General features: G+C 41.1%; 1 protein-coding gene across 1 annotated transcript; it reads left to right on the plus strand.

Moving 5' to 3' along the window:
- The first annotated feature begins 117 nt into the window (after window positions 1–117).
- tmem209 (transmembrane protein 209) lies at window positions 118–14,097 on the plus strand. The gene is made up of 15 exons (XM_080757405.1): window positions 118–160; window positions 1,909–2,085; window positions 3,083–3,141; window positions 3,528–3,659; window positions 4,115–4,347; window positions 4,766–4,970; window positions 5,973–6,148; window positions 6,869–6,940; window positions 7,638–7,734; window positions 7,921–8,046; window positions 8,823–8,920; window positions 9,799–9,913; window positions 10,551–10,648; window positions 12,092–12,165; window positions 12,736–14,097. The coding sequence occupies exons 2-15, from the start codon at window positions 1,946–1,948 to the stop codon at window positions 12,788–12,790; spliced, it is 1,680 nt and encodes a 559-aa protein (XP_080613531.1). The 5' UTR covers window positions 118–160; window positions 1,909–1,945; the 3' UTR covers window positions 12,791–14,097.
- Window positions 14,098–14,781: the final 684 nt, after the last annotated feature.

Below are 14,781 nucleotides of genomic sequence, written 5' to 3' on the forward strand. Positions count from 1 at the left end.
GCTACTTGCAATATAACCTGCAAAAGTTTAACTCATGGTTGAACTACAAAAGTAGTGACGTTTATTTCCACCGGAAGTATTTTGTAGTTGTCATTTTTCTTCCGGGTGAAGTACAAACTGTCACTGATGCAGTGCCGCTGTTTCCTTCCATCACAACGCGGTATGAAATTATGAATGAATACTAATAATATACCTAATACTGTACTAATGTTAACGTATCCATGTGTCCGTTAAAAATGTACACGATGTGCGATGCAAGCCTGACCTCGACTCTGTTTTCCTGGCAACTTCCACTGTGTTTACGTATCAGCTAACGGTAGCTAACCAGCATCCAGCAATGGAAGCATGTCAGCCTCCGTTTAAGTAAAGTATACAATGCTTAAACATTCAGCAATTTAGGTCAAACATTTCTACAATTGCTAGAAATTGATACAAAATCCAGTAATTCTGGGGCATAAACAAGCAGGTGAAGGATTTGGATAAGTCTGATATTGTACCGTGCAGGTTCACGGCATCATTAAAAAAAATGAAAGTTTGGATAAACATTTTGGACAAAATAGACAATTGTACCCAGATGATGGATGTCCCCGGCGGCCCGGCCTATAGTACCTATCCATCTGAGGATAACATGTGTTCATGTTAATGACGGGCAGGGCTTGACATAAATCTTTTGAGGCACTTGTAAAGTACTTCGTGTTATTGATCTTCAACCTGATGTAGGGTAAAGTGCTTAAACTTATTTTGATGCTAAGTAACCCCAGACACCTCCGTATATGACACTTTGAGAACAACTTTATTTTTGATAAACTATGGACACAGACATGCAGGTGATCTGATATACACGTGTCGTGTGACATGTATAGTGTATCTTCATATCAGGATATATACATTTCATTACCATCTGACCACATCTGACCACTCACACACACCACCAAATGGTCAGTACGGCCGGATTTTAATAATTATTTTCTATATATCTATACCAAAGGTCCAGAACTTGAATGTAGTAGTACTGTATTTCTTGTATGCTTTCTGAGGCAGCTTTGTGTGTATGTCTGTCCATATGAGCACGGAATGTGCTCTCACGAGTGTGATTTTTTTTAAATAACTGACAGACACTTTTCAATGATATTATTATTATTATTATTGGATCCATGTTTAAATGCTAGATAAACAGTAGCAGGTTTCCTTTTACACATTTATGCTAAGTTGGTCTGGAGATGCTGTAACAAGTGATATTTGTTTTGTTGGTTAAAACAGAATGTTTTTTGTTAAAAAGTGATTATGAATGAATTATAATCTTTAGCATATTTGTTCAGTAACAGGCAGGTGAGGTGTAGACATTGAGGGAAATTTGTCACTGGTCCCATCATTGTAGCTACTGGCCTACGAACATTCTTTTGAATCGATAAATAACAGTATCCTAATAATGATGGGCCCACAGTATGCTATTTTGTAATAGACAATTTGACAATCATTACAAGACACCAGTACCACAGGAAAATAATGTGAACTTGGTTGTTTTTTTTTTATGGCATGACGATTATAAAAACATTTCGTTTGAGTGTACTGTAAAGTGCAACCCATTCTTGGCAGGGAACCCCTTTTGGTGTTTTACCCCTTCAGGACGGGAACCGGGGTTGTTGTTGCAATGTACAGTATAATATACTGTTTTATTAAAAATTATTTAATTAAAAATATTAAAAATGACATGTTACTTATGCTGCCAATATTATTGGCAGCATAAGTAACATTTTTGTCATTTTTAATTAGAAAATTCTCAAAACTTCAGTATTTAGAATGCATTTTTAGAATCGGAATAGTCCTAAATGGGTTAAGGAAGGTAGGGTCCAGGGGTCTGACTCTTCTTGTACAGCCGGGTGTTGAAAAAGCTCCGTGCATTTTCAGAGGTTGTGGAGGACTGCGTGCCGACTCTGCCGAGGTCATGTTCACCCCCCCGAAGGATGGCGTGTCGGCGCTCATCGACCGGACGATGAGACTGCGGCGGGAGGAGCAGGCTCGCCAGGTGGTTCTGGCGTGGGCCGTGCTCAACGTCTCCCTGGCCGGAATGATTTACACTGAAATGTAAGCCGCCGTCCGCCGCCATGTGAAACCTGCACACGCACTCAACGATCAGTGGTGGACAAAAGTACTCTCATTCGTTACTGAAGTACAAGTATCAATGCTGCAATGTAGAACTACTCCGTTACGAGTAAAAGTATGGCAATCAAAACTTACTTGGAGTAAAAGTACTAAAGTATCGATATCATATTAAATGTACTTCAAGTACTAAAAGTGCATAAATGTATAATAATCTTTTGAAAGTAGCCAAAATGTGTACAGGGTTCAAGTGGTTAATGTATGTTTTGTAATTATAATCAATCTACAAAGTAACTAGTAACTAAAGTTGCTAAATAATTGTAGTGGTTTCTGTTGCTATATCAGTGGTTGTTCAATGTCAAACTATTATCGAATATCTAAAATGATACGGATTGAATGGGTTAAAGTTCTCAGTCGCCAGAAATTATTTCAGTAATTCTATCTTAAAGTGTTAAGAATATCAGAATGAGTCGATAGCAATAGAATACATGTTCCAGAATGCCATTTTCATAAAACTCTAATGGTCTATTTCATAGACGCAAAGGGCACACACAGTCACTATTTTGCCTTTATCTGCTGTGAGAGGGCTTCCTTTCACGCTGTTTCACAAATCACAGATCTGAACTTGGGCCAAACGAAACCTTTTGAGTTGTGAGATTTGTTTTGCTCCCTGCACAGTGCACTGCACACTCTAGATTTCACAGTATCTCTGATTCAGTGCTGTACCTGGTGTCATCTCTTCCCTCAACCCACACAGTGAACATTCTGTTAGGCTGGAGACAAAAATTCGTTTTTGAAAAATCTGTTCCAATGGTTCAGTGTAGTTATTTATTCATAAGCTCTTGTTGTTAGTCATCGGTTAAATATTTATAAAACTCAGACTCTTTAGCTTTATTTTATTTATATTCTTTTAATCGAAAATATGGACATACAAGGTTTTTGCCCAATAGCCACGATAGTCTTTTTAAATTGTTTTCCTTAGGTCTGGGAAGCTGCTGAGCCGATATTACAACATCTCCTACTGGCCCATCTGGTACATTGGTGAGTGCTTCTCTTAACCCATTCTGGGTGGGAACCCCTTTTGGTGTTTTAACTAAGCATTATGTTATACTTTAGCTATTGAAAAATAGCAGATTTACAAGCTTGTAGGTCTGCTATTTTTGAAAAATCGTGAAAATTCTGCACACATCTTTGAATATATATTTTAATTTCGACGTCGGGCCTAAATGGGTTAACTGCTTAAACCGTACGTGGCCTGCTTTGTTCCCTACAAGTTTAGTTCATGACGTGTGTCGTTATAAGTGAACATTTTCAAAATCAGGGAAAAAATCAGGGATTCTTCCAGAATAGCTGTAATAGCACATTTACATTATTATATTGTGTCTAGTTGTGCAGAGGCCTATTGCTCTCTCTGTCTTGTCCCACAGAACTAGCCCTGGCTGCAGTGTTTAGCCTCAACGCCCTGTTTGATTTTTGGAAGTACTTCCGATACACTATGGCCCCTGCTACCATCGCTGTAACCCCTCAACAGCATGCGCTTCTGGGCCTACGAAACTCGGGTAAGAGCCTCGTAGAATAATTTAAACGTAATTAATCATGCATTTATTGATCGATCACTAGGCCTGTCACAGTTTTTACAAAATCACCTGATCACAATTATTTTAGATTATCGCAGTTGTTGTTTCTGTGTTCTCATAATATCAATTATTTCCATTTATCTGTATAATTCATCTATTGTAAAAGGTTTATACATTTTCAAATATATAAAAAAATGGTGAGCTTGTAGATGAGCTATCTCCACTATTTAAAAAAGCATTTGGCATAGTGCATTTAAATGATGGTGCCAGTCAGTAATTTATTTTGTATATTTGTTAATTGTCATTATCTGCCTGGCCCAGCTACCAATTTAGTTTGAGTCCCAAGAGTCCCTTGCTAGTGGAGTGAAAGTCATCAGCTTGCTCTGTTCAGTATGGTATTCAAGTAAATGTTCGTTGTTGCTGTCGACCACTGGCAGGTATCCAGGCCTCCCCTCCTCAGAAACCGGCGAAGGCGGAGACTCCGGCCCCTGCCCAGTCTTCCTCCATGCAGGGCCAGAACGTCCTGAGCTTTAGCCCCTCACGGCCCCCCACCGCCAGCCCCAAATTCTCCCCCAGCTGTGTCCCTGGCTACAGCCCCCCGCTGGGGAGCCCGTCCACACCAAGCAGCACCGGAGGAGGGGTCTTCTCCCCCTCGCTGCCCTTTGGAAAGGTGGGTTCATTCATTGTGCAGTAGAGAGATGGAAGTTGATCTTAGTGCACTCATCTAGTCAGTGATGGCAAATGATTGTTGTTAACCCATTAAGACCTGAGGGCGATTCTACAAATGCCTTCTAAATCAGTAGTTCTCACACTTTCAGGATTTAATAATTCAAAATAAAAAAAGAGCTGATGTGCAAGCTTGCAGTGTGGCACGAAGTGACGCGCTGTGAGCTTGTATATCTGCTATTTTTGAATAGAAAAAGCAAAAATCTAAAATGACAAGCTTTTACTGTTAAAGTAACCTTATATCAGATGTTGTCATTTCAGTGAAAAATCTAAACATTAAACAACCGACCAACTCCTCCACTGTGTGTGTGTGTGTGTGTGTGTGTGTGTGTGTGTGTGTGTGGGGGGTTTTCTCCTGTCAGGTGTTGAACTACAGCCCGTCGCCCGGGTCCTCGCCGTACCCCAGCAGCCTGGGTCCCGCCGAGGGCTCCGGGGTGCGGGCTCGCTACCGTACCTCTCCCTCTGTGTTCAGCTCCCCCGGCGGGAAGGAGGACTACATGGAGGACCTGAAAACCCTGGAGCGGTTCCTCCGTGCCGAGGAGGAGAAGAACCACCGGAGTCAGCTAGGTTAGTGATCGTAAACCGCTGTAGTGTTGGGCAACGTTGCTTTAAACACAAGAAGTGGCCAAGTTGGCATCTGCCCACCCCTATTTTGGGCATCATTATAGGGGTCTATAATAATTTTCAAATATTTTCAATAAAAATAGCATGGCTAGTTGGCTAGCGAGTGCACAAGTGGGTCCATTTGCTTCAACTTTTACAAACAGAAATTTATTTTTTTCTCCTCCGCATCATCAGTGCCCATACCCTAGGTGGGGTTGGCAAAAGGGCCTTTCTATGTGGAGTTTGCATGTTCTCCCCGTGTCCCCTAGGGTAGGTACCCTCACAAAAATCATGCAGGTCTCTAAACTACCTCCCCCTGGCCAGCTGGGGCGCCTGATGGAGGGGAAAGGAACTGGTCGGAATAACGTGTTCGTTCCTTCCAGTTCCAAAATTTAAGAAAAAAAGAAAATAAATGAACACAGAACATGGGTGTGATAATCGAAACCATAGAGAGCATCGTAGATTTAGAGTTATGAGCAACTTTTGTTGGCCCATAAACAAGGAAGTGAGCGGCAGTGCGCTTGCGCAAAACCGGTCTAGGATCGCTGAAGAAGAATTTTTATACTGGTAATATTGTTTGATATCAATAAAAAAGACCTAAAGACATCTATACACATCGAAGGCACCCCGTGGTTTGGATTCTAAAGACGTCAATAGCATAATTAGTGTCAAAGAGCTGCATAATAATAATAATATATACGATTTATATAGCGCTTTTCTGGGTACCCAAAGTACAGACATATTTATTAGAAAACTGTTTAAAAGGTTAAAACTAGAAATCAAAATCAAAAGAGGGACAAACAAGAAGGGGGTGTATAGATGGGGAGACCCCTGTTACTGAACAAACACTCAGAGCTTTAACTAATAAATAAAAAGACCTATCGTTTCTACCCAACAAAGATATCTTTAAATGAATGCTGAGGATTTTACTGTGTGCCTTGCGTCATTATTATATCTTCTCTCCAGGAAGTCCAGAGTCCTCGTCTCCGACTCACAGCCCTACCTTCTGGAACTACAACCGTTCGGTGGGGGACTACGCCCAGAGTCTCAGGAAGTTCCAGTACCAGCTGGCCTGCCGCTCACAGGCGCCCTCCGCCCTCAAAGATGACACCGACCTGGGCTCCAAACAGGCTGCAGAGGAGGTCAGTGGGGCGCAATTGTAATAACGGATTCATCTAAAATGTTTTTGTTCAGTCATCCCCATCCCAAGTTACAGTCCAAATTGACGTGTGGTTCATTTGTCAAAGAAGAGAGGAAAAGATGGCTCCATAAGTGATTTTTATCATCAAATCAAAAAATCAAAAGAAACATCACTGCATATGTTTTCCCCTCTTTAACCCATTAAAACCGGTCATTCTTTATTTTGGCTATATACAGTATGTATATATATAGCACATACAAGCTTCTAAAAGACTAATATCACTGTGTAGATATTAGTCTGGAACTTCGGTGTGGAAGATGTATTTCCAGGGGGCGGTTACAAACGGATTCCAACGTCACAGCAAAATAGTCTCACTTTGAATAGTAGGCTCCGATTGGTCACCCACAACTCTCAGGTGAGCGACATATAATTCAAACTGAGGACGCCAGGAGTGCCAGACCAATCTCCCCAGGCGACATGAAAAAAAGTTTGAGAACCACTGACATAGAAACATAACGACATCGTCATAAGAATGTTAGGTCCTCAGGTCTTAATGGTTTAAGTTTGTTCCCGGGGGTCAGCAGCACCTCACCACAGCCTTTGCTATGCGTTACCTACCCTGCTATAATGCTCATATCCTCCCACCATGTTATTAGGTTGTTGAAATCTTTATAAAGGGGTTCATGACACTGCCTGTTTTAATGTCCTTGCTCTTGTGCAGGTGTGGGCCAGAATCACCACTAGTCGACCCGTGGTGGATCGCATCGACAGCTGGACGGCCAAGCTGAGAAACGTGAGTATTCCGTTCATGTGGTCTGTCGATACATTTATTCAAACATGTACAGTATCTACCAGAAAAGTAGTATCCAACGATGAGAGATTAGACCAATAAGTGGCACTGGCGCTGAGTCTACACTAAATCCACCTTATTGATCTGAATCAGACCGAATGTTATCACTTATCTGTAACCCACAGCCTTTCCTTGTTCAGGGCATGTGTTCAGTATTGCTCTGAACATGCAATCGCTAACTGTTTTTGCTTGTAATGTTGGTATGGTAGGAAATGGGTTGAATCACTGATACGCCACTCTGGATAAGAACATTATTACCCAAAACCTCTACATAAAACAAGTAGCAAAACATGTAATGAAATGGCTCTGTGTGTAATTATTACATGGGTACATGGCAGTGTCGAGCACTTGAAATAGATGTGCAAGCTCACGATGAGCTGCGAGCTTGTAGAATCTACAATGTAGAAAATGGAAATGTTGATGTCCTCACGAGTACTATACTCAACTCAACCTTTATTTATATAGCACGTTACAACGACCAATCGTCGACCAAAGTGCTGTACAGGTTAACAGGAAGGAAAGAAAACAAGACAAGCAAAAGAAAAACAAGTCAGATCAATACATGCAAACATAACACAAGTGTGTCTGTGTGTGTATTTCTCTCTCTCTCTCTCTCTCTCTCTCTCTCTCTCTCTCTCAGTGGATAAGTGACACCATCCTGGTACCTCTGGTGAAGGAGATGGACTCAGTCAACAGTCAGCTCAGGAGAATAGGCTGTCCAGAGCTCCAGGTGGGAGGTAAGTGCATGATGCCACCTTCATTTCATTATTTCTTGTACTACACTTTCTTGTACTACATTTTCTTGTACTACCCTGCCCACTTGTGGTCAAGCTACAAAAAAAAGCAAGTTTTCAGAAACTTCAAGTAGACTAATCATAATGGCCCTAGTTTGTAATCATTATTTGTTTCTGTTCACCCACCAGAGACCAGCATTAGCAGTTTGAAGCAGGCTGCCCTGGTGAAAGCCTCCTCCATCCCCACCATGAACGCCATCGTCCAATACCTGGACATATCCCCCAACCAGGAGTACCTGGTGGACAGGATAAAGGGTATGTCCACACAGCCACACCTACAAGCTCGTAGCACGGCACGCTATTTTTCAATAGCTGAAGTATAACCCTGAATGGGTTAATCAAATGATAGAGTTAGCAAAACGTATCAATTTGGGATGGGGTCCTTATATGGGGATTAAGATAAGATGAGACATTTTCTGGTCCCACGAGGGAAATGCAGTCGCCAGAGGACGTAATGTAGTCTGTGGTTCTCAAACGTCCCCCAAATTGTATTTGGCCCAGACTCTCATCTAAAAATGTATTGTGCCAGGGACCCCCAGAAGAAAAGTTTGAGTTAAAATGAGTTAAAATTTAAATAAAGTTCTCCAAATATCTGACATTTTTGAATAGCCGAACTATAAATGGATGAAAGTGGGTAGAATAATTGCGATGCTACATTGAAGGGATATTTCACTTTTTAAAAAAAGAGTCTATTCAGGCTTATGTGAACACCCTGACCCCAGAGAGTTTTTACGTTGCTCGATGCAATATTTAGGTATTTGATATTCATTCATTCATTCAAACCCATTGTAACTTCAAACTCCATTTTAACCCAACCTTTTTTCTGGTGTCCTTCCAATATGTGAGGGGGCCATGTTTTTACCAGCTGCTGTGTAAGCACAGCTGGTCAATGTTCTCTCGGCTGTGCTTTCACGCCCACTTGCTGTAGTTGAACAATATTATTAAACGACAGTATACAACCTCGCCTTTAAATAAGTTGTATAATTTGACATTCTTCACCCTGTGTGTGTGTGTGTGTGTGTGTGTTTCAGAGCTGGCACATAGTGGCTGTATGAGTTCATGCCGTTGGAACGGAGGTGGTGATGTGAAGGGCAGGAAGTGGGACACAGACCTCCCCACGGACTGTGCTGTGAGTACACACACACACACACACACACACACACACACACACACACACACACACACACACATTGCGTTTAGTTCACTTTGAAGCATGAAGTGCTTAAATCCAACTATAGCAGCTCATTTTTGACCCCCTCCCCCCGATGTTTACTGTACATATACATTCATTGCTACTAGTGTTCATTATGTCTTGTTTATTATTAATTGGCCATTAATCGTTATATTACTGTATGTCTTTAAATGTCGTAATGGATTGAATACACAGAACCACAATGGAAACAAGCCCCTAGGTCTAGGGCTTTTTGTGTTCTCCTTTTAACTGGTTCAGTCCAACCGACGTGCCCACACGTCATAAGCAATCCAATCGACGGGTTGCAATGACGTGTGTACACGTCCTAGTGCAGCTTCAATGATGTCAAACGAGAGAAGAATATTCTAAAAAATTAATATTTTTGAGTTGGGACTCCAAGGCCACCGTACACTTCGCTTTTCGTTCATGCGAGGTCCGTTCACTTCCTAGTTTACCGCTGCAGAAAGAATGCCTCGTCTCTCCTAATCTATGGCGCTCTCCGCGGTTTTGAACTGATGGATATACTAAGCTCTTCCATTTCTGACTTCAACATGCCTCTCGTTCAAAATATGAACGCGAGGGACCATCGAGCGATATTATGGAAACGAGAGCAAGGTAAGCAAGCACAAATATGTCTCCGTTTTCTTTTTCCGGATCCGAAGGGGAGGGCTTTACTGAGTAAAAGCGGCCATGTCTTCCTGGCACCCCCGAGCTTCTATTTTTATGTGAAAAATGTGTTTGTACCGCACCAAAAGAACCATTTATTCTCTCTCTTCAAAGCAGTATTGTTGTCTTATTGTTTTGTTCTCATTCAGATCCTCACGCATGTGTTTTGTACCTACCTGGACTCCAGACTGCCTCCACACCCTAAATATCCAGATGGAAAGACCTTCACCTCCCAGCACTACAGCCACACCCCGGACAAACCTGGTAGGAATTGGACCATCAAACAGATATTCTGACCACAAATCTTCACACCCAGTCAAGACATCGAACAGGACCTCTAAATGTAACTGTCTCTGTCTGATGCTGCGTTTTGTTTGTCTGAAGCTGGACTCAGACTACATGAGTTTTAACCCATTTAGACCTGAGGACGATTCTACAAAATGTTTTCTAAAGACTGACCGTTTTCTGAAAAACCTATGTTTATATGTCAGTGGTGCTCAGCCTTTTCCATGTCAAGGACCCCCAGAACTTTCTGTATTTGGCCACGGACCCCCATCTGAAAATATGTTCCAGGGACCCCCCCAGAAGCAAAGATTTTAGTTAAAAACGTTTTTTTTTTCAGCTTGTAGATCTGCTATTTTTCAAAAGCTAAAGTATCACGTAATGCTTAAAATACCAAAGGGTTTCCCACCCAGAATGTGTTAAAGTCTTAAACTCTGAAAGAAAGTCTGGTAGCACACTACAGGTAGTACCTGCCACGTATGGCGAAGACACTGTTACTTATACCCTTTACTTACAACCTTAACTGTTCCTCTTAATATTTGTGTCCTTTTATGCTCTCCTTTATTATGTGGACATGAATACATTGTTAAAATGTGTGTGATGTGTATGTTTAACCTAGATGTGAGCAATGAGAACCTGTTCTGCATTCACCAGAGCAGTAGCAACCCTCCGCATTACCAACTCATCTACCAGGGACAAATCTACAACCTCCCCAAGGTCAGCAGCTCACTCGCCACCAGTTCTCATGTCTTACTTGAAACAGTGATTCTCAATTTTTTTATTTCACGGACCCACCAGTTTAGTGTGCATTAGGCCACGGACGCCCTATAGCTCTCAGAATTACAGACGTGCAAGTTCCGTTTGAAGTTTTGTACACACTGTGTCACAGACCTGTAAGGATCCATTTGGTTCCATCTCTCAAGAGTTATCAAGAATACATTTTATTGGCACATCACAGGTTTAAAGAGTACGCTCCCATAATTTGTCATCAGTTATAGACCAGAAAGGGTCCATTTGGTTCCTACCCATCAATCATTCAGCTGGGGACCTGCTGGAACCCCCTCAAGGACCCCTCGAGTTCCCCGGATCCCACTTTCAGATCACTTGGAATACTAAATATATATTACAACTAAGGAAGAAGAAACCATGGCACTCTTCTGGTGAAAAAAAGATTAAAAGCCTTTATTGAGTTGGCTAGTTCATAACAGAAGTTTAAAAACTGGGATAACCCACGCCTAGCGGCTAGCACGGCCTTCAGCGGTGCAAGTTTTTCAGTCTCTCACCAAAGAGCACCTTCGCTACACTTGTTTTGAACTTTGAACAGAGCACCCAGACCTTTTCCTTTTACTAAATATATATTGCTGTTGTCTTGCAGAAACCTATTATCTCCATATTATTATAATTATTTTTGTAAATTAACGCCCTGCTTGATCATACTACACTAACTACAGCATCACACAACATCATCAAGTACTTTTTCTACTTTTGTACATATGCCGTTTCCACCTGACAGAGACTATATTATACACATTAATTTAAATTCATAAGAATATTGTTCCTGGCACTTTTGGGCGCATGCGTGTGCCGTTTTTCAACTACTTTCTGAGAGCGGAACTATTTTCAACTCCAGCGCTTGGAGGTGTTTTTAGACCGCATTGGCGTTTTCAACCGAGCAAAGCAACAGGTTAGCATTCATTCTTCAGGATCGGGATTCGAACCCGCGACATGCTGGCATTGCAGCATAGGGTGCCCAGACCACTACGCCAGCGGCTGGGGCCCTAGTGTTGTTTAACCTGAGTCTGACCACTCTCTCCACACAATTCCTGCTTGTAATGGGGGGGAAACTAATTACTTTCACCAATTATTTTTTAACCCAAGCCTTTATATTTCCCTTGCTGGTCAGGCGCACGCTTAATAATGTTAATGAGCATGTTATGCAAAACTTCAAAAGCGACTCTGCAACAGATATTCTGTGTTGCTTTGTAGTATTGTACCTTTTTTTAGCTGCCAGTGTGAACGAACACAGCATAACTCTGGTGGTGCTACTATTGGTGCCTTGCTTACTGGTCCTCTGTAAGATAGACAGGGGTCACGTAATGTTTTACGATGTCTTTATTGTCATTGCACTGACATTGCACTTGTTTTGGATTGTTATTTCAGGGCAGGAACAATCTGTTCCACACTGTTCTCATGTTCCTCTACGTCATCAAAACCAAGGAGTCAGGGATGCTAGGGTGAGTACTGTGGTTTACTATAATACTCTTTAACACAAATATAATCTAATACTATAATCATCCCAATTTACTGTAACAGTAGGGTAAACTACAGGTCATCATGGCATGAAACATTTGAAAATAATTTGAAAGCAATAATTTGATCAATCTACTGCACTATTCAGTGGATTATAAATGGCTGATCGCTAGTTTGGAGTCGCTGGTTTCCATCACAGAAGAGATAACTTCTGAAGAATGACAAAATTAAAAGTAACGTTAGAAAGGGAACTTTTACTTTCAGTTCTACTCAGTGGAACAGCCTGGACATTAGTGTCAAATTCACAACTGTTTTGAGGCAATTGAAACAACAGGCTTGGCTTTGTAAAAGGTCAAATGTTTAAGCTCTGTTTTTAAACTTTGTCACTTTGAATTATTAGTTGCATGTGAGAGGACCACAATGTAAATCTAGTCTATGGACTTTTTTTTGCTGTGTGTGTATCCTTGATCTGCTATAACCTTTGTAAATGGTAAGGTTTTTGCATATCATATCAAATCAAATTAAACAGAACTTGATTTCTGTGCTTTCCGCAGGAGGGTGAATCTGGGTCTGTCTGGGGTGAACATTTTGTGGATATTCAGAGACTGACGGCAGCTCTGGTCATGATGCTCTGGCCTGAAGAATGTGTGAGGACGATTCCCGGTGGGGTTTTGGAATGGCCTACATTGTTGTAAAGGGTGATTTATACGCGTGTCACTGTCTTGCACTGAAAATAGCAGATCTTCAAGCTCACAGCGTGTCATGCTGTGACGCGCTCTGCTATTTTCCGTGCACAACCGCCTATAAAAGGGCCGTGATGAGGCTCTCACACAGTACATCCATAATCATCATTAGATCTCTGTTATGAGACAAATGCACACTGAAGGACTTGTGGAATTTATTAACCACTTTCCACCTGGCGTCCCTGTTTGGTGCGGTCGTGCTGTAGGCGAAGAATCTTCACACATTTTCAAAACATTTCAAGAAAATCAACAAAACATAGCCGATCTAGAAGCTCACGCAGTGCAACGCATTGTGATTTTGTAGACTGGTTCTGCCGGAATCTGTCTAAAATGGAATAGCACAGCAGAATGTTTGATATTATGTGCTCGCCGCTCAATTGTATTCATAAAAGGAACACTTTGGAAATGTGTTCCTTTTATGAATACAAGTGTGTTATATCCGTCACACGATAAACAGTGTATTTTTTTATATAGTTGGTTCCGTTTGGGATTATTTTGTATACTGAGAATATACCAGAATGGCAGACTTGTAAATAATCTACAGTACCTCTTTCTGGTGGGCCACACAAGGGTTCCAAGCACTTGAATGTAAATATGTGTGTAGTTAGTTTTTTTCCTAGAGCTGGAATACATTTGTGGCCGTTTTGAATACACAGGATATGATGTAAAAACTAAATTCTACTGAAGATAAACAAAGGCGTAGTTGAAATATTAGAAATTGCTCATTTTGGTGATTTATTTTATATAACAAGGTATAGTTTCAAATTATGGATTCTATTTTTTTCAGTAATGCTCTTGGCTTGCTACCTTCCACAGGAATAGAAATGGCACACTGTAAAGTAAAAATGTACTTTGTACCTGTACAGTACACAGATTACTGATCCAATGCGGCATGGCTTTTGGTTTTAAATTTGCTTGATTGTTAAATGCGACGTCATGGAACTTAGAATTTTGCATGGTTTATTTTTTGTATAGTGGACAAATTAATTGGAACTGGCAACATTTGAATACCAAATGACTTGTTTCACACTGAAGCCTTCTTAATGCCAAGGGCTGGTCAAGGCGCCTCGTGTTTGCATATTGTTTTTTTAAGGTAATAATTAATGTGATGCCATTTTATTGGGGACTTTGGCTGAGACGTGGCATACATTAGAATAAATGCAATTAAGAACCTCCGCTTACCACTGTTGTTCTTTGACACTTGCTGGTCTCTTCAACCACATGAAGCCTAGACTAGAATCACACATGCAATCCACCACCCCACCATATCAATCTGTCTTTATGTCCATATAAAAGTCCAAATACAGGGAACAAAACAAAGACTACAACAACAAAAAAAACATACAAATGGAGGCCCATCTAAAAGCCATACACCCTCCAAAAACCCATAAGAACAGTACCTAATGCTTCTCTTAGGCATGGTTGAATTCCTTATCCTTTCATTGTTCACCTTGAACCTCCTCATAACATAAAACTGTACCTACCATCAGATTCCTGAGAACACCATTGTTTCACTTCTCCAGCAGTATTCTGAGAGCATTATATGCCACACACAACGTACCTCTACTGTAGGTGCACCACAAGAGATTACAGATTCAAATACACAGTTCTTCCTTCCTTAGTTAACTTTGTTTTCAAATATAATGCTTTATATGGTCCCGTTAATATTAACCTTGCCTTGCAGTGGTGGCATGACAGTGGTGTACACAGAATTAAAGCTTAAAAAACCCAACCATGATTTCAGATCATTTTTCAATAGTCGCCCATCTCATTTAAGCAACCGTACAAAAAGAGAAACGGGACTGTTCAGCGAGCTTGAAGACCATAGTACAGTAATGGTACAGTAATACAAAACAA

The sequence above is a fragment of the Protomyctophum bolini genome, assembly GCF_963924005.1.
Source record: "Protomyctophum bolini genome assembly, chromosome: 23".
Taxonomy (NCBI): domain Eukaryota; kingdom Metazoa; phylum Chordata; class Actinopteri; order Myctophiformes; family Myctophidae; genus Protomyctophum; species Protomyctophum bolini.

Bases quoted from the DNA above. Each gene is read 5' to 3' on its own strand.
- tmem209 (XM_080757405.1), top strand. From the start codon at position 1,946: ATGTTCACCCCCCCGAAGGATGGCGTGTCGGCGCTCATCGACCGGACG. The intron at 2,086-3,082 runs GTAAGCCGCCGT...TGTTTTCCTTAG, and splicing joins GGAATGATTTACACTGAAAT to GTCTGGGAAGCTGCTGAGCC. The intron at 6,149-6,868 runs GTCAGTGGGGCG...GCTCTTGTGCAG, and splicing joins CCAAACAGGCTGCAGAGGAG to GTGTGGGCCAGAATCACCAC.